Here is a 20598-nt window from a genome sequence, read left to right as displayed (position 1 = left end):
GCTAAATCACAACACTATTCCTACTAGACTATATCAAAAGGTTGCTTCAGAAATGCTTGTGCTGTTAGACCTTTAACGTTAACAGAAGACCAATAGGTTTAATTAAATGAGAATCTTATCGATGGAACTGTAAACTGGTTACTTCCCACATCTTGCCTACACACTAGCAAAGAACCTAATCTAGCAACTAAAAATATCATTGAAAAAGATTTATAGTTTACATCAATGATTCACCATTTTAGAAGTCTGTCTTGATTGCAAAGAAATTTCTCAAAGTTTGATGTAGTATACACTCTGGGCAAACTATAGCAGGAACCGACAACACTTATAGTCTGTGAGCATACTGGATGGATAAGTCAGAAGTGACAGACAAATTAATTTACCTGTAAGACTAATTGTCTGGGAGTACTTGAGCTGTATAATCTTGTCAAATGCCACATCAACGTCGTCCAAAGTGAATAATTCAAAATCCTCGCTGTTGTTTCGAGACTTGAAAAATAAAACAATCGTGCATATCATTTCATTACTCTCTTGAAGACAAAAAGCAAGGCTGACACTGCTCTCCAAACTAACATGACAAAATGTGTTCAGAAAAGTTTTATCTTAAAGCAACAAAAATGTGTCAATCTTTTTATGTACATGTTTGTTTTGGGTTTAGCGACATTTTCCAACAGTATTTCAGTTATGTAACAGCAGGCATTTTAACCTAACAAGTGGTCCCGGCTTCTATACCTGTACAAACCTGTTCTCCTCAAGTATCTGCCAACTTCTCGTCATCAATCAGAGGTGGAGGACTAACAATCTAAGACATACTCTCTTCTATGGAGAACATGCCTCCCCTGCGGGGACTCAACTTACGATCCCATAATCTATACTCTCCCTACTGAGCTTAAAACCTGTGGGTCTTGTCATGTATGATGCCTCCAATAACTAAAAGCTTAGAACCATCCCTGTCAAATTAACAATGACAACTGGACAGCATTGAGGCAGATTACTACAGATACTTCATTTATTTGGTAGGCAACAGGGTTTATTTAATTTAAAATTAAATATTCATAGTCCATATGCATTTTTATTAGCATTTATACTTTTAACACAACAGAGGAGCCTTTCAAGGCTTGACTCTTGAATGACAGCTCTGCATTTGGCAATATGAGATAAGTGTGTTTCACTATACAGTTTTTGAAATAGATCAAAACTAAACTAGCTGATCATTTACACCTATTTAAGTTCACCGAGTTCTTAATACGCATCAGATGTTCACTGGAAGTATTTTTAAAATTTGATTCTTGTATCCTGGTTGCCCAACCAAGATAGCATTATTTTAGCACAGGTATTCATAGATTAAATAATTTGCCTAAGGAATAATATGAAAATCAGCAATACTGTATTAAAGTCGTCAAAGATTTGCATTGACAAGTACATATTCTGCCAAAATTGATTAGAAATGAAAGTTAAAAACTTTATTAAATTATTACTACCTCCCTTTGTCTACCTTGGTTGCACAACCAAGACAGATTGAAAATACATGAATTCCCAAGCTACACGATATATTTTAAAACATGCCTTCAGTTTAAAGTTGTTAGCTTAATCCCAATATTTATCAAATGTAATTATAAAACTAGAAAATATATTGAAATGAAAGAAATAATCCACTTTCTAAAAGTTTTTAAATTAAAGGGACGTAATTAGAAGATTTATTAAAAGTAATGAAATACACATTTCTAATAGGAATCTAACTCTATGTAATGGGTCTTTTTGTTCCTTAAAAAATCTCTAACAGAATATATGAGAACTGAAAAATGTCATAAAATGTTGCTGGAATGTGATTGACGACCTTTAACAGTACATTTGTATACACATGTATACTGCTTTTAATTATTGTTCAGATGCTTGCAATGGAATCACTCTGACACCCTCATATTTTAATTACTAATTATCTGAACTCCAAAATAACATGTAAATTTGAAAATTAAACAATTAAATCCTGTAATGCACTATTTCTTAATTCAGCTCAAAAACTGAAAATTTCATTTGATGAATTTGAAGTGAACTTCAGAAAATTTAGCTAATTTCCACGATTTCCTGTTATTCATTATCATATACAAACTGTGTGCTACTGGTTGTTTTGTTTTCAAAGATCAACTATTTTTATGAACTATCACTGAACAAAACTGCTATTAAGATTAAAGTGCTAAGCACACACAATATCAAATTTTTGTACCAAAAAACCCCAAAAAAACTGAGATCCATAGACTGAAACAAGAATGCCAAACTGTCACAAAATACGCCCGTTTAAATATTCAGTTACATATCATAAAAAGATTTAGAGTAATTCATGGGACATAATCCAAGAGTGCCTGGGGCGATTTGGCTGGTAATCGAACTTGGCCAAGATATTATGCCCACAAACATTGCCACCAAGTCTGGTGATGATCGAATGAAAACTATTCGACTTTGAGGGCGGACAAGGCTAAATTCGAAGATTTCAAGTAATTCAAGGGTATAATCCAAGAGTGCCTAGGGCGATTTGGCTAGTTATCAAACCTGGCTGAGATATTATGCCCACAAACATTGTCAGCAAGTTTGGTGAAGATCGGATAAAAACTGTTCGACTCAGAGAGCGGACAAGGCTAAATTTGCAGAATTTGAGTAATTCAAGGGCCATAATCCAAGAGTGCCTGGGGTGATTTGGCTGGTTATCGAACTTGGCCGAGATATTATGCCCACAAACATTGTCAGCAAGTTTGGTGAAGATCGGATGAAAACTGGGCGTATAAAAAAGGACTGTATTGTAAAGAAAAGAGAAGAGGTGTGAAAACAATATAGAAGAAAATAACATGCATCTAAATTTGGAAAAAAAATCTGCTTATGGACACTTCTAGAAGATACATGTTTCTCAGATGGAAAAAAAAACAACTTACTTTTTTGTTAACTTCATATAGTTAACATCTATATAGCACTACTGACAGAAATCACAACATTAAATGAGCCGCGCCATGAGAAAACCAACACAGTGGGTTTGCGACCAGCATGGATCCAGACCAGCCTGCGCATCCGCGCAGTCTGGTCAGGATCCATGCTGTTCGCTAACATTTTCTATAACTGCAATAGACTTTGAAAGCGAACAGCATGGATCCTGGCCAGACTGCGCGGATGCGCAGGCTGGTCTGGATCCATGCTGGTCGCAAACCCACTATGTTGGTTTTCTCATGGCGCGGCTCAAATATAGTTTAGTTATTTCAGTTAATATCTAAGAATTTAGAAAACTTGAGTGTTTGACTAAAGTACTGTGACAAGTACAAATGTATATAGCATCTTCTACGAGACGAAAATGTCAAAATTTCAAAAGTTATATTCCAAAAGCTATTTACTAGAAGATGCAAGATTATCAGCACTGAATAATTAAGTTCAGAAATAAAAACTTAGCTATTAATGTGCCATTAAGATACAGAAAATATTTGTTTGTTTCAATGTAAGATCAAAATATCTTCCTCTAGTCAACACTAGATGCAATACTTTCACAAGTGGCAAAGCTAAAAATGAAAATGCAAAATATGGTATCCAGGAATGAATCTGATCTTGCATGTAAAACAATCAAATTTGTTTCCTTTTATGTTTTTCAATGGTTGTATAATTGGTAATTTTCACAGTGAAATTAACTCTATGTTTTGTTCTTATGTTTCAATAATTCACTACAAGTGTGGAAATTTCTGGAAATACTTATTACATGCATAGATAGCATAACCTCTCTATTGCCAATACTGTGAAATCAATCAATTTTCTTGGCAAAAAATAACCGAACATGCTTTTGACCAGAGTAACTGTTTCATGATGAAATAAAAAAACAAGAGCACCGCAGTGCGGAGCAATATGCGCCCGAAGGTATGACCTTTGACCCCTAAGTGTGACCTTGACCTTGAAGTCAGTCATCCAGAACATGCGCACTGCACATCGTATCGCTGTGGTGAACATTTGTACCAAGTTTTTTTTTTTAAATTCTTCAAGCAGTTCAAGAGTTACAGAGCAGACATGAAACATAGTAATATGATCTTTGACCCCTAAGTGTGACCTTGACCTTGGAGCAAACCATCCAGAACATGCTCTCTGCACATTATCTTGATGTGGTGAACATTTGTGACTCCTTCAAGGGTTCCGGTATGACCTTTGACCCTTAAGTGTGACCTTGACCTTGAAGTGAGCCATCTAAAACATGTGCTCTGCAAGTCATCTTGATGTGGTGAAAATTTTTGTCACGTTTCTTTAAAATCCTTCAAGCATTTCAAGAGTTACAGAGCTGACACGAAACAAAGTCATATGACCTTTGACCCCTAAGTGTGACCTTGACCCTGAAGTGAGCCATCCGAAACATGCACTCTGCAAGTCGTCTTAATGTGGTGAACATTTATGCCAAGTTTCTTTAAAATCCTTCAAGCAGTTCAAGAGTTACAGAGCAGACACAAAACAAAGTCATATGACCTTGACCCCTAAGTGTGACCTTGACCTTGAAGCGAGCCATCCAGAACATGCGCTATGCACATCATCTCATTGTGATGAACATAAGTGTCACATTTCTTCGAAAATCCTTCAGGGGTTCAAGAGTTACAGAGCGGACACGAAATTGCTAACTGACGGACGAACAGACAGACAGACACCGGGGTATAAAATAATACGTCCGTTTGGGCATATAAAAACTTTGAATGTACAGTGAATTGGAATTTCGCTTGTTTCTAGCAACTGAATTTTACTGACTGTCTCAATTTTGGAATCCACAAATATTAGCCTATCAAGTATACAAATGATTTCAAAGTAAAAGCTTACCTGATATAAATCATACATGAACATCTGTCCCATCTTGTATACAGGGACAGTGGCGTAAACAGGACAGCTCAAGCCACATTTTCCCACCAGATATGGCAACGCTCCAAGATGTAACTGATCTGGGTATGTCAATAACACCGCATCTACTTTATGGAGGTTCCTGAAATAATATTACCAGTCAATTGACAATAAAGGCAAAACCTGAAAAGAACTTTATTTTTAAACTGATACTGATGGCAGAATATTTTTTGTATAAGCTTACACACTTGCTGCAAATTGAGTAGAGAGAAACAAATATAAGGCAGAAACATTTGAAACATGTGACGGCAGCATTGCCAGCTGGCAATACAAAGTCCCTAACACAATAATGAACAATTTTTTAACAATCTATTTAAAAGGCAGTTTCTATTACACAAAGGTTGTTTCAGAAGTAATGTTAATTATGGCCAATAAGCATTTATCCAGACAAGAAAAATTCTCTAGGGTTCTAGGCCATGCCCCTGGGAAACACATATGCCTTGTAAATTTTAAATCCCTTGATGGAAAGTGGAGTTGCTGAACAAACAAAACAGACAGTTGAATTCTTGGATAAAGTCCAGAGAAGAAAAATGACATAAAACATTAATTTTGATCACGAAGTGTGAGCTTGATGTTTTAATTACGAGACAGGCTGTAGTGCATGACATATAACCTTGTTATTGGGAACATCTGTACAAAATACATTTGTAATATCAAAATCCCTTGATGGATAGCAAAGTTATATGAACAGACAGGAATGGGATGGTAAGTCAATAACACCGCATCTACTTTATGGAGGTTCCTGAAATATTATTACCAGTCAATTGAAAAAAAAAACAAAAACATAGAAACTAAAAAGAAATCTATGAAATGACTGTATATGACAGCAGAATATTTCTTTTACAATGGAACACACTTCTGTTGCAGAACAAATCGAGAGAAATAAAGAGTGAGAAGAAATATTTGAAGCAAGTCAAGGAAGTATTTCCACTTCCCCTGCTGGTCAGGAGAATGCAGCTATAAACAACTGTCTTACGATCAAATGGCAATTTTTGATATAACAGGGCAGATCCAAAGGTAATGTCATTGTGTCAATCAAGCATTTATTCATCTGGACAAGAAAAATGTCTTAGGGTCCTAGGTGTTGCCCCCAGTAAACACATGCCAAGTAAATCAAAATCCCTTGATTGATGGCAGTGCTGTTGACTAATCTGAAATGTGCCCCGAGATCCTTGGATAAAGTCGGACTGTCAAGAGAAGAAAAACAACCTGAAACATTTGACCTCAAAGTGTGAGCTTGATCTCACTGGGAACATTTGTGCAAAGCTATATCAAATTCCTGAAAATGATTCTAAGTTAAAAAGGGGCATAACTCTGTCAAAAATCAAATCAGAGATATGGGGACTGTTTCTCCTGATAAAGACTTTTATAGTAAATAACTATTTTAAGTTTCAAGTCAATATCTTTGATAGTAACAGAGATATTTGTCTTTATCAAAAACTTTAACCAAAGGTGACGGCGATGGCAACGTGAGTACAATAGCTCTACTTTTTCTTCCAAAAGTTGAACTAACAAGAGCTGTCACAGGAGACAGCGCACTCGACTATTTCGATGCTGGATAGTGAAACTGGACACATCTGAGGAAACTGGAGCTGTCACTGGAGAGTTTAATGATTCCAATGTGGATGAAAATATTGCACAATAGCTTGAGTCTGGGTCAAAAATATCATTTAATAAGAGAGGTAAATATAAAATGTATCAAAACACTACGTAACTATAATTCTAAGCAAAAAGGGGGCATAATTTATAAAATATTGGTGCAGGAGTTATGCACCTTGAGTCATATGATGAGGGTGATGACGTGGAACAACTTTTTCAAGTTTGAATCAAATGCATTTCGTAATAACTTAGATATAGTGAAAATGCATCAAAATTAACCTTAAATTCTAAGTAAAAGGGGGCATAATTCATGAAACATTGGTGCCAGAGTTATGCACCTTGTGTCTTATGATGTGGGTGATGATGTTGAATAACTACTTCAAGTACGAATTAAATCCATTCAGTAATAACAGAGATAGAGTGAGAGTGCATCAAAGCTTTAACCTGAAATTCTAAGTAAAAAGGGGGAATAATTCATGAAAAATTTATGCCAGATTTATTAACCTTGTGTCATATGATGTGGGTGATGATGTTGAACAATTATTTTAAGTTTGAATCAAATTCATTCAGTAATAACAGAGATACAGTGAAAGTGCATCAAAACTTTAACCTGAAATTCTAAGTGAAAAGGGGGAATAATTCATGAAAAATCTGTGCCATAGTTATGTACCTTTTGTCATATGATGTGGGTGATGATGCTAAACACTTATTTTAAGTTTTGAATCAAATCCATTCAGTAATAACAGAGAGAGTTGAAGTGCATCAAAACTTTAACCTGAAATTCTAAGTAAAAAGGGGGGGGGGATAAATCATAAAAAATTTGTGCCAGAGTTATGCATCTTGTGTCATATGATGTTGGTGATGATGTTGAACAACTGTTTTAAGTTTGAATCAAATCCATTCAGTAATAACAGAGATAGAGTGAAAGTGCATCAAAACTTTAACCTGAAAATCTAAGTGAAAAGGTGGGATAAATCATGAAATATTGGTGCAAGAGTTATGGCCCTTATGTCAGATGATGTGGGTGATGATGAGGAATAACTATTTTAAGTTTGAATGAAATCCATCAAGTAATTACAGAGATATGATGAATAAAGAGAACGTGTAAAAAAACTTTAACCAAGGTGGGGAGGAGGAAAGACGCCGACGCCGGGTCAGGTAGGATAGCTCTCCTTATACTTCATATAGTCCAGCTAAAAATGATAAAATGCTCTGCACAGCTGCGCTTTTGATTATTTCATTCAACTTGTTTCATAAATTCAATAAGCAAAGACACTCGTGTAACATCTCCTATATAGACTATTCTATAGTACTTATCTTTCAAGGTTTTCCCAGAGCCTCCGCTTGGAAACAGGAAAAGATACAGAAGTAAGTTACATTCCCTCTATATTCATAATATATTACCTTTTAATTTCTTTGATAACTGGTAGACTGAAATCTTCATCCCACCCACAGTCAAGTAGAAATCTAAACTCATCGACCTGTAGTAGATAGCATGGTGGTCCTTCATCCTGGGCACCAGACAACGGTTGTAATTTGATGATAGATGTCATATTGAGAGGAATTTACAATCTGGAAAAAAATCAGTCGAAATAGTTTAATGATTCTAAAAAAGTTCAAGTTATATTAAATTTTGCCGAATGGTTTGTGTTAAGTTTGTTTTATTTTGTTTATTAAAATGCAGTTTTTCTGCTGTATTTCATTGATACCAGTGGGAAGGACATACAATAGTATGCTGTAAACATTAAAATGTTTTACAAAAATCAATATAGCAGAATCTTATAACAAGGAGAAAACCTTGCTGTAGGTGTTTAATTTGTAATATTGTGCAGCATAATAAACTATTTTGCCTTTATAGTTCACAGTCTATAAAGGGAATGTTTTAAAGTACTGATAATGGCTTTACTCCATAGCTACGACACAAGTATTTTGATTGTAAAATGACCATGACATAATCGGCATTTAAACATATATCATGTAAAATGTTGGCAGTGATAAAAATTTCATTGGAAATTTTACTCCACTATTTTGGTCTTTCGAGTGTTTAACACAAGTGGAGATATTGCCCAGAAGAAAAAAAACTCAATATTTCCTAGGATTGCATCAAATTTGTTGGACTAAGATGTTTCTTTACCTGTACACCGTATAATGATTTACCGCAGTAATAAACTACAGCTGCTTTTGAGAAAACACATTTTGTTCAGTTTGGTGAAGATCGGATGAGAAATGTTCGAGAGTGCGGACAAGTGTGTACAGAGCGATTTTCGGTAATTCAAGGGCCATAATTCTGAAGTGCCTGGGCCAATTTTAGTTATCCATCTTGGTTGAGGACTTACTGGCAAACACATTTTGTTCAGATCGGATGCAGACAAGTGTGTACAGAGCGATTTTCGGCAATTCAATGGCCATAATTCTGAAGTGCCTAGGGCTATTTGGCTCATTATCGAACTTGGCCGAGGACTTATTGGTAAACACATTTTGTTAAAATTTGGTGAAGATCGGATGAGAACTGTTCAACTTAAGAACGTGGACAAGAGTAAAAAAAGGCCAATTTTTGGTAATTCACGGACCATAATTCTGAAGTGCCTGGGGCAATTTGGCTCGTAAACACATTTTGTTAAAGTTTGGTGAAGATCGGATGAGAACTGTTCAACTTAGAGCGCGGACAAGATTTGTGACAGACACACACACACACACACACACACACACCGATACACAGACGGCAGTAAATCAATATTTCTCCCTCACCACTATGTGGTGGGAGACATAATTAGAGCTGCAAAGATCAGTTAGAACTGACACCGAGAACCAATCAAAAGCAACATTATAAAATTAGAATCTACTATCCTAAGCGAGGGTAAAAAAGTCTGCAGCAATATGCTGATCGAGAAAACAAACATTATCAGACTTTTTTTGCTATAAATTTACAACAAAACTCAGACCCGAGGTCATAATAAAAAGTTGATTAAACCCAGGTGTCTGAAGACATCTCGTTAAAGACCATTCTGTGTTCGAACAATCCATAAGTGGAACAATCTGCCAGATAATATCATCAATACTACAATTACAATTCAAAACTTGTTGGATAGACATCATGGTGATACTAGATTTGATATCAGTACCATTTATTAATCAACCATCATTACTGACTCTATTGTTTTAAAACTGTGGTGATAGTAGGTCTATTCATAACTTTATCATGACATCAGGGGTTCTAACTGACCAATCAGAGAGCTGCATTTAAGTACCTGCCAGTTTCCACTTGGGTAAAATGACGTATTTTTACAATGAACATATAGTGAATTAAGAAATAAATATCACACTATTTCAGAAATCAAATTAGATTTTTGACTGCACATGTCCAAGATGATGCTACAAACAACAATATTTCGAAGTAATATTGAAATATTGTATTTAATACTTTGATTTTAGTTTAAAGTTAGAGATTTTACACAGGGAGTCTATGATAAAGTCAGAGTAAAATGTAATCATTACCCAAGGGAAATTAGTATCATTCCACAATGTTTCGGACATGTTAAAGTTATGAACAGGCCACTTCCAACAGCCTTGCTGTTGGGTTAACCCTTTAGCGACATGGTTAGTGTCTGCCTACGGATCATGAGGTCCGGGTTCGAGCCCCGGTGGGGACTCTGGTATTTTCTCTCCCAGGGTTTACTTTAAGGCAGTGGCTATGATTACGGTATCGTAATCCTAGCCTTCGATTCTAGGATTACGGAAGTTCCGTATTCATAGACAACCCTATAAGGATAGGCTAGGATTACAGAAGTATTTAAGAGGCATCAAATATATGTTAGGACATGTATAAATGATGTTGTAAACTTACTGATTTCACTAAATATATCGATTTCTCATGCCTGTCATAATATTTGTGTTATCGGTCCGCCATTTCGGGTTAGTATAATCTTAAACAATATATTAATGGCAGACATTCGTCACACATCATCTTGACATGTTTGCATCAATTCTGGCCTGACATTTTATTTGTAACATGATAACCAAATATTAAATAAATGTGATTATTTCTTACGGTTATGAAATTAAAAAAAAAACAAGAGGGCCATGATGGCCCTATATCGCTCACCTGTTATCATTGCACTTGAGGACAAGAAGGTCCTCAGAAAAAATATCTAAGTCCAAAGGACAGGAACAACAAAGGGAAGAAATTAAACCAAAAAGAAAAAAAAAATTCTTACAAGGTACAAGATATGTCAAAATACACCTAAAAATTGGAGGTACCATCCACGTTGTACCACAGAAAAGTGGTCTCGTTTTTTCCCTACAGCCAATAATAAAAAGGTTATTAAAAACAATGCAAGTAATTAAAAAAAAATGATTGTAAGTTAACAAAAGAAGGATCTGCCAAATAAATCTGTTGACATAAATGAAATTTCAGATCAGTATCTTCATTAGTTACGGAGATATACCCATTTTAATTTGAAATAAAGGGAGGTAATTTGACATAAAATCAGTCCATAGTTATCTACCCTCATTGGCTCAGTCCAACTAATGACAATAATGAAATTTCAAGTAAGTCCTATATGTACTTACTGATATAAATCCATTTTGATTACGATCAGGGGAGGTAATCAGATATAAAATAACTCTGGAACCTACGAATGGATCTGACTTGTCATGGAATCCAAGATTTATTGTTGTTGAAGATAATTTTGAAGTTTGTATCAAATAAAACCATAAATGAAGTCTCTATATGGCTGCAAAAGCCAAAATAGCCAATTTTGGACCTTTAAGGGGCCATAACTCTGGAACCCATGAAGGAATCTGGCCAGTTCAAGAAAGGAACCAAGATCTTGTGGCGATACAAGTTTTGTGCAAGTTTGGTTAAAATCAAATCATAAATGAAGCTGCTATTGTGCAGACAAGGTCAAATAGCTAATTTTGGCCCTTTCAGGGGCCATAACTCTAGAATCCATTAAGGGATCTGGCCGGTTCAAAAAAGGAACCGAGATCTTATGGTGACACAAGTTTTGTGCCAGTTTGATTAAATTCAAATCATAAATGAAGCTGCTATTGTGCAAACAAGGTCAAAATAGCTTATTCTGGCCCTTTCAGGGGCCATCACTCTGGAACCCATAATGGAATCTGGCCAGTTCAAGTAAGGAACCAAGATCATATGGTGATACAAGTCGTGTGCAAGTTTGTTTAAAATAAAATCAAAAATGAAGCTGCTATTGTGCAGACAAGGTCAAAATAGCTAATTCTGGCCCTTTCAGGGGCCATAAATCTGGAACCCATAATGGAATCTGGCCAGTTCAAGAAAGGAACCAAGATCTTATGGTGATACAAATTGTGTGCCAGTTTGGTAAAAATCAAATTATAAATAAAGCTGCTATTGTGCAGACAAGGTCAAAATAGCTAATTTTGGCCCTTTCAGGGGCCATAACTCTGGAACCTGTAATGGGATCTGGCCAGTTCAAGAAAGGAACTGAGCTCTTATGGTGATACAAGTTGTGTGCCAGTTTGGTTAAAATAAAATCATAAATGAAACCACTATCGTGCAGACAAGAAATTGTTGACGCACGGACGGACGACGGGTGATCACAAAAGCTCACCTTGTCACTATGTGACAGATAGTGACAGGTGAGCTAAAAAACATATAGGGGCCTACAGGTGTTGATTTCGCTATATGCGCGGAGATCTAATTGACAAGCAAAATCAAATCATATAATTTAAAGTATAGAATATTTTTAAAAATCCTTTTTAGCTATTATTAAGAATATAATTCTATGTTTGTCTGCTAGTATGGTTTTGGAAAGAAAAAGTATGTATACCAGTGTTGATTTTGTTGAAACTGGAGTGGCGGATCGATAACATGAAATAATACAGCAGGCATGAAAAATTGCTACTTCAAGTGAATAAGTAAGTTTACAACATCATTTATGCATGTCCTAATATTAGGGCTGTAACGAGTATCCAAGTACTCGGATATCCACGACAGCCCTTTTTTTATGATTTTGGGGAAGGGTGGTGGGGCCTTTTGACAGGGGAATTTCACATCGTAAATGGGCCTTTTGGGGAAAATGTACACATTTTCATGTAACATCGATCATTATGTGAGATGATGCTGCTTTTTCGCCAAGGTATTTTTTTTTTCAGTACGTTAACGTAGAAACGTTGAGTGCCCGGATGAGCGATTAGGCGCTTGATTCTCCAATGTAGTGTTCCTGCAGACTCTAAAAGGGGCACGGTGTTTCTCCAGTAAGAGGGCACTTTCAGCACGCTTTTGCTTCAAAGGGGCATTTTTCCAAGTGAACTTGCCAGTGCATTTTCTTCATACTACTGCAGTATTCTCATATTTGATCTGAGAATTTTCATATCTCATGGAAGATATTTAGTATAATTCTTGAAATAAAGCCTACTACATTGTGAATGATATCTTCCATAAAGACTCTATGTAAGTGTGACCTTGACCTTTAACAAAGCTGGTTGAAACCTTCACTCTGCATATGATCTTGACATATAAATAATCGTTATATTAGTTCAAAAACATGTATAAACTAAAGTAGTTAGAGGTAAGAGAAAGACGTGGATGAACAATCAAGTTATTCTTATTATCTGGTTTGATGATCATGTTGAGACTTTAATCATGTACTGTCACTTTTATTAAAAAAATTATACATGTAAATTCTTAAATGTTAATTTTGTTGATGTCCGAAAATGTGTATCCGAAAATTGGTACAGTTTCGCCGTAGAAGACGAGTTCCGTATTTTATTAGTTTAAACAATAATACAGAAAAAAATTCTTATTTTGGTTATTTTCAAATCTAACTCTTTCTGAATGAGTTTTCTGATAAATATTCTTCAATAATACTATCAGTTTTATTGTGATACTTTTCACTTTCATACGGTTATCGAATATAATTTATTTATCTTATTCTAACAGTAAGATCATTTTAAAAATTAACATTGAATCGGGATAGTTATAAGATTTTTTATACTGGTCGGGGGTATGCACACAAAAGTTTTATTCATATAATTTCTTCAAAAATCTACAACATTTTTTTATTTTTAAAAAAATTATGTTTTATTAGATTGGCGATCACGAGGGCCGTTTTGCTCGTGAGTATTGTTTGAAGAGCGTTGTCAGGAAAAATTGGTACGGATATTTAACATATATAATTCAAAAATGAAAAACATCGCACTGAGAACGAAAAACAACGTAATATTCTTATTTGTTTTTTGAACTTTATTATTTTCCTTTATTATTTTACTACCCAAAATCCTATACAAATGACACAATATTCTCAGTTCAATACACGTTTATTTGAACATTTCAAGTGTGATAAGACATGATAGCAATCACATATATTGATAACAGATGTGTATGAAACTTCATACAAGTTCTACATGTAATTCTCATTTATATATAAAAGCTATTATTATTAATAGTTTTGGCCACTCCAATGTCTGAGGTAACTCGACGGTTAGCTGTCGAAGAAACCTATGAAATGAAAAACTCAGTCAACCAGGAGGAAACCAGACGTGCCCACAACATCATTACTCTACGGTTGCAGTAGAAGCAACGAATAATCTCACACAAACGCAAGGGATACTACAGTACACCACAGTAAATTAAACATTCCCCATAACTCAACGGTTAGCTGTCAAAGTAATAAGGAATATTTAGCGGACCGATGGAGCAAGGCGAGGTACTGTCATTCTAAGCAAGGCAAATACTATAATGAGCGAGGCTACAGTACACCACAGTAAATTAAACATTCCCCATAACTCGGCGGTTACCTGCCAAAGTAATGAGGAATATTTAGCGGACAGATGGAGCAAGGCAAAGTACTGTAATTCTAAGCAAGGCAAACACTATGATGAGCGAGGCTATGACGTAAGCAAGGCTATGACACATTTAAGCGAGGCTAGTCAGATATTGCCAAAGCACTAGAGCAATACCTTATACACAATAACAGCCAGACTATAGCAACGTCGAAAAGCACGTCCGATCGTCCTCGGTCGACAGAATTTTTCTTGGCCACAATAAATTTTCCAAAATTTATCCCCTAAAAAATTCTGAGCAAAAAATTTCTTAAGTTCTTAAAGAAGATATATATCACCTTTTAACACTAATATAGTTGCTGTTTCAACAAAACTTGGTTCAACCTTGACAGAACAGACTTATAGATTGAGTAAAATTTATTTCTTAAAAACACACGTTTTATGTTTAAGAATTATGTCCTTAATATAATCCAAATAGAATTGGATCCCAACCATGTTGAGATGTACTCCATCAGGGAGATAAAAAGCTGTTTTTGCATCAATATCTGGAGAGACCACATCCCCGTTCCCAGAAGACAATATGATTTTACGGCTTATTTGGTTAATGCATTTCCGTTTCTTTTCAATTACTTTACCCGGCCCCTGGGCACCTTACCACCTTTGTCTCTGTAAAATATCAATCCATACAAAGAGTATTTCTGGAAAAGCTTCCCTAAGGTAGGTTATTTCGTTTTCTATAATTTTCCAAAGTATCGGCGTTTGAATATTGACTAAATCATTCCCACCTAAATGAATGAGTATAATCGACGGTGGTGTCGCCAGTAATACTTGACACTGTATGTGATGTCGGAGACTGTTCCAACCAAAACCTCGCTTCCCCCACCATGCGATAGTCAAGTCATCTATTTTAAGATTTGGTCTGCCAGATGTTGTAGCGTGAACCCCAGCCCAGTACGGGATTGAGTCGCCGATTATCCAAACATCTAAATGTAAAGAATGATATTTAATTGAAAAATCGGATGCTTGGTCAGACTACCAATACATCTACAGCTCTCTTCTTAGAACCATATTTCAAGAATACCTTTATGAGATATTACATTATCGTGCATTATAGCTATAACTCTGCTACTACCTGTGCTTTATATATAAATACGTTTGACATTTACAGATTTCCAAATAGTGAATCACGTACGAATATAAAGTTTATAGGCATTTGATGACCATCTGCCTAACTTTTTAAATGTCTCTGACGGATGACCTTGTGTTGCTAAGTCAGTCGCCCTACCAATTCTGAAACTGTGTGATCGAAAATGACCAGAGTTGTATCGTGTAAGACTTATTGCCTTTGATAGTACATGTGTGAATTGTGACCTTGTGACGACTAAGCCATTGTTGTGACAAAAAAGGCTTGTTCTCAACTTAGGTCACCATTCTAAATACTCAAGAAGTTTACTAACTGGGCATATATTGTCATTCTGTTTAGGCAACTTAATGAACACTGGTTTGCCTTTCTGGTGCGTCTTATAATGCCGAAGACGAATAGTGACATACTGATTACGGTATTCTGACAGAAATTTATGTCGTTAATATGTATTACATGATCTATTCGAAGGGGATGTGGCGCTGTCAATTCATTTACTCGGAACAGACCAAAATAAGCCAAAGAAAACATGGCTGCAAAAAGTTTTGCTTCATAGATATCATAACAGACAACTGGTAATCTGTTACAGATTTCAACCAAAATGTTCACAGTAATTGGTGCCCGTTTGTCTTGTGTTACCCTGCTCCTGCGACAACCCTCGAAAATTTTGCTCACTACGAATACATTGCTCAAATAATAAAATCCTTCAAGTTTATGAAAGTAATTTACCCCAGCCAAGTAAGTTGTAATAGACTTTGCTGATAGCCCTTTTTCAAAACAAAATGCTAAAAACCATATGATATGTGATACGGGAATCGGCCAACGACTTGCTAGTTTATAATTGTTCCTAAATTTTTTAAACGCATTTAGGGCGGTATTGTAAGTAAATAGTGTATTTGGTGCTATTGCTGTAGCAATAAGCTGTCTTGCTCTGTACTGAAGACGCTCCATAGGAAGGGAGGAATTAGGCTGGGTTCCCGATCTGCTTCCGGTGCGAGCTCTCTGAATCTCGTCATCTGTGAACGAGATAAACAATTGCAAATAGCATTCTGGCGGCCTGAAACATGGGATGCTTTAACCCAAATATTCAGTTGTAGAGAACGTAGCGTTATCAGTCTAACCAAACACATGACTCTCTCTGATTTAGATGAAAGTTTATTTAATATATGTACAACTGCAATGTTATCACAATTAAACCTAATCTTTTTATTAAATAGCTGTGAACCCCAAACAAACAGTGACACCATAATGGGGAACAACTCCAAGACAGTTATATCTGCAGTTATCCCCCTTGAATGCCATTCGACAAGCCAAGTAGCCAGACACCAATGCCCTTGAAAATAGATACTGAAACCTAAATTTTTGCAACCGGCGCTGTCTGTAAACAGCTGTACGTCAGAGTTTGACAGCCAAAATTTATCATGAAATAGTGACAAACCATTAAAATTTTGTAGGAAAGCTAGCCACATGTTCAAATCTAATCTGATTTCCTTTTTAAATCTAAGGCGATGGAAAGATTGTTTGAGACCGCAGATTGAGTTTATTAAACGGCGAGAAAAAGGTTTGCCCACTGGTATGGCCCGACAACAGAAATTCAAGGAGCCGATCAGAGACTGGATTTTTTTAAAAGTGGTTTTCTTGTGAGACAATATTTCAGTGATTTTTTGGATCACTTCTTTTATTTTTGACTCTGGTATTCTCGTAGTCATTTGGATAGAATCCAATTCTAAACCCAAAAACACTTAAATTTCGGTCGGGCCCTCCGTTCTTTCGTCTGCTAAAGGAACACCCAATTCTGACATTGTTTCTCTGAAAATTTTTAAGGCACGGGTGCACGATTCTGTGTCTTTGTCTGCCCCCCAAAAATCATCCAAAAAATGTATCAGACCACCTGAGAGTAATTTACTTTTAACTGTATGTTCCAAAAAACACGAAAATCTTTCAAATGTGATACAACTTATGGATGCACCGAAAGGTAAAGCTTTATCAAAATAAAATTTTCCTTCAAAACAAAAACCCAATAATTCAAAATCTTCTGGTTTAACTGGTATCAATCTATATGCGCTACGGATATCGGTTTTAAACATCTTACAATTGTGTCCTAATTCTTGAACTAATCTAACGGCTTCATCAAAACTTGTGTATTGTACTGAACACAAAGCCGTGTCGATATAATCGTTCACGGATTCGCCCGGAGGGTAAGATAAGTGATGAATCATCCTGTATTTGCCAGGTGTTTTCTTGGGGACTAGACCGATAGGTGACACAATTAAATTTGGTAAAGGTCGTTCGGTAAACGGACCAGCAACCCTACCAGCTTCAACTTCTTTATCTATTTTGGATTTTATCAAATCTGGATTTAACACAGTGGATCTTAAATTTTTTGAGTCTCGTGGTGCACGTGGACCTGTGTATTGTATTGGAAAACCATAAATGAAACCGTTCAGGAGAAAAGTGGCCTCACGTTGATCGTAAGTTTGTAAATATTTTTCTAGAGCTGAAATTTTAACGGGTGAACTTGCTAACTTCATATCAACAGAACTATTTTGCCTAGCTTGGTCAGACTTTTGAGTGCTAATGTTTTCTTGGGGCTCTATATGACCCACGCCTAAAAAATTGTCTGCCACAAAAAGTACCTCTTTGTACAGGCGCCTGTGTTTGCGTGCCGGCGGATTCTCCCGGTCTTGTGCATCTTACCGCAGGGTGAGGGCCGTGACAATTAGTGCATGTATGAGAAAACCTGCAACTCGGCCACGTGCAAGCACCCGAATTAAAGTCATTGCACGTATATCTGTACGGGTTAGAAGGGTTTCTCAGTACAGGCCTCACCTGCATACATCGCCACCACAGGTCATTATTGATTTTTGACCATGGTGCCGGTGTGATAGCCTGACACAAACGGAATTTAGTACACTTTATCAGTATGGTTTGATAAATACACAGATGCATAAATGAGAAAAGCATTTGTCCACTTTTCAATGTCGCTAATTTTTTCTTTACATTCTTTGTGGCCAGTTTCAATAAACCCTTCTGAACTTAACTTGAATACCGTGCCGTTGCAATATTCGGATAACTCAATGGCTCCTTTTAGCATCAAGGCAAGGTTAACATAAGACCCTCTGCAAATTTGCTGCTTAAGTGCAGGAGGTAAATGAGCAGCGATGTCACCATCAGCTACTCGAACAACAGGCAAGGTGACGTCACAAAAATTACTACTAGCATTTGCATTGCGAGGATCTTGGAAACAATCAAGCGGAATTGCAGTTTGCGAATATCGTGCATTGGAAGTGCTGCTATTGCATACCGGAGTCGGAATACTATTTTGAGTATTATTTGAGCTAACAACACTAGTGCTTGGATTCATTTCTGCAAAACTATTAGAATTAGGGTCGCCACACCCCGTATTTAAATTTTCAACTAAGGTACTGTTATTGTCAGTCTGCGGAATTATCTGTGACTCTCTTAAAAGTTGTTCAAAAACAATAACAGACCTACCAGCATTTGTTTGATGCATTGGGTCTTCAGGCAAATCTGCTGCTTCGTCCGCCGTTCTTTTCTTCCCCCTAGTCATCCTCTCAGGCTGACATGCCTCTACACTCTGGCGGGTTGATGGGGTCGCGCTCTGCCTCGGCCACGCGGCATGACTGTGTAACTTTAAGGAATACTTAAACTGCTATGTAGCAATACTGTGGTTGAACTGAGAATACTGCACGTGATCTCGAGTTTATATAACGCTCGAGTGGTTCCCTGACGCTTCCGCGTTCATCATTTATTTATAATGTTTAAACCGAGGATTAGAAAAACAGGATTACTTGACAACAACGATATTATTTACACACCTAACGACGAGATAGCCACTGATTTTGTTAGAAAATAAATGTAATTATTTTTATGCAAAATAATCTTAATTATTTGAGATATCCTTTCGGCTACCATAGCAGACTAATACGTACCATAAAAACGGGGGTCGCTATTACCGCTATCATACACCGACTGACTACCGTAGACGCCTAAAACGTACCATAAAAACGAGGGTCCAGATTACCGACATCGTACAGCGTAGGACTACCGGAATTTTTTAATTTTTCTTTGAATCTGTGGGAAATTTGAATGTTTTTTATTTATTGCAGAATTTGATCTGAAGTGTAAACTTTCATTTATATTATTAACAAACGGTATAGAATCAGTTAAACTATAAGTTAAATCTTTCATATGACATACTAAATAATATTACGCAACAAATTACAGGTCTCCATAAAATTTAAAAACAAAACCAAACGTCTCTTGCGCATAATGTTCTAAAATCATTGTTATCGCATTTGTTGATAAGAAAATCCTTTTCAGACAATTAAGGGATCATTACTCTCCAAAATACCCATTAGTTTTGATGGTTGCACGCCGTGGTAATTACCGAACTCAGTTTTTAAAACTTAATTAATTACTCATTTCTATGCTACGGTATTTAAAGCTATTTTACTACGTCTGCATTATGCGGTCCGGCATTCTAGAAGTCTGAAAAACCACGGGTCTGCCACTGATGCGTTTGTAGACTTTTCACCAGTTACTTTCACTGTGGCACTACGGTAGTCTGAACTATTTTCCTGATATACAAAATTTCACTGTGGTAATCAGAAATAGTGTACATTTACACACTACGGCAGTAATATTTTAAATTGGTATTGCACATGGAACATACATATATACACTGTGGTAATTCTCTACAGAACGTTTCATTGTTTTTACGCCGCAACGGTAATACCTTTGCACACATCGCTTCTTCCAATTGCATACAAGACGTGTGTACATTTATCCACTATGGAAGTATTGTATTTTTCAAATTTAAAACTCGAACTTTATTTAAGAATGCATTTAATTTATCCCAAAGTACACAATGGTAATTTTGACTTGATCTCCATGCATTATGCATTATAATGCATGGATACTCTGGAATGTTTTATAAATGGTACAGTATTCAGTATTTCACATGTGCCTTTAATTTATAGTCCGGGTCCGTAATGTAGAAGATACATTCGTGCAATTGTAATCTCTGAATCCTCGCACTGACAGAGGGTCGCAGGTTCGAGCTGTGCTACCGGCTAGGATTTTTATGTCGGAAAGTAGGCAGCTGCTTACGGAATTTGGCGTCTAGTACTGGTCCTTCCTAGGAACGATGGTTAGTTGAACTGGCTGCCTGA

The 20598-nt window shown here is 36.3% G+C and overlaps 1 protein-coding gene across 1 annotated transcript in view; it reads right to left on the bottom strand.

Moving 5' to 3' along the window:
* LOC123542642 (cleavage and polyadenylation specificity factor subunit 2-like) overlaps positions 1 to 20598 on the bottom strand; it is a 176695-nt gene that overhangs the window by 149832 nt on the left and 6265 nt on the right. Inside the window, exons 2-4 of the mRNA XM_053538095.1 lie at positions 7903 to 8070; positions 4822 to 4981; positions 384 to 489 (exon numbers count right to left, since the gene is read on the bottom strand). Of these exons, the coding sequence (XP_053394070.1) occupies positions 384 to 489; positions 4822 to 4981; positions 7903 to 8051 (415 nt within the window). The 5' untranslated portion in view covers positions 8052 to 8070. The remainder of the gene's footprint in view (positions 1 to 383; positions 490 to 4821; positions 4982 to 7902; positions 8071 to 20598) is intronic.

The sequence above is a fragment of the Mercenaria mercenaria genome, chromosome 1, assembly GCF_021730395.1.
Source record: "Mercenaria mercenaria strain notata chromosome 1, MADL_Memer_1, whole genome shotgun sequence".
In the NCBI taxonomy this organism is placed as follows: Eukaryota; Metazoa; Mollusca; class Bivalvia; order Venerida; family Veneridae; genus Mercenaria; species Mercenaria mercenaria.
The sequence above is the reverse complement of the archived record's forward strand: the minus strand, read 5'-3'. Positions and strand labels throughout refer to the sequence as shown.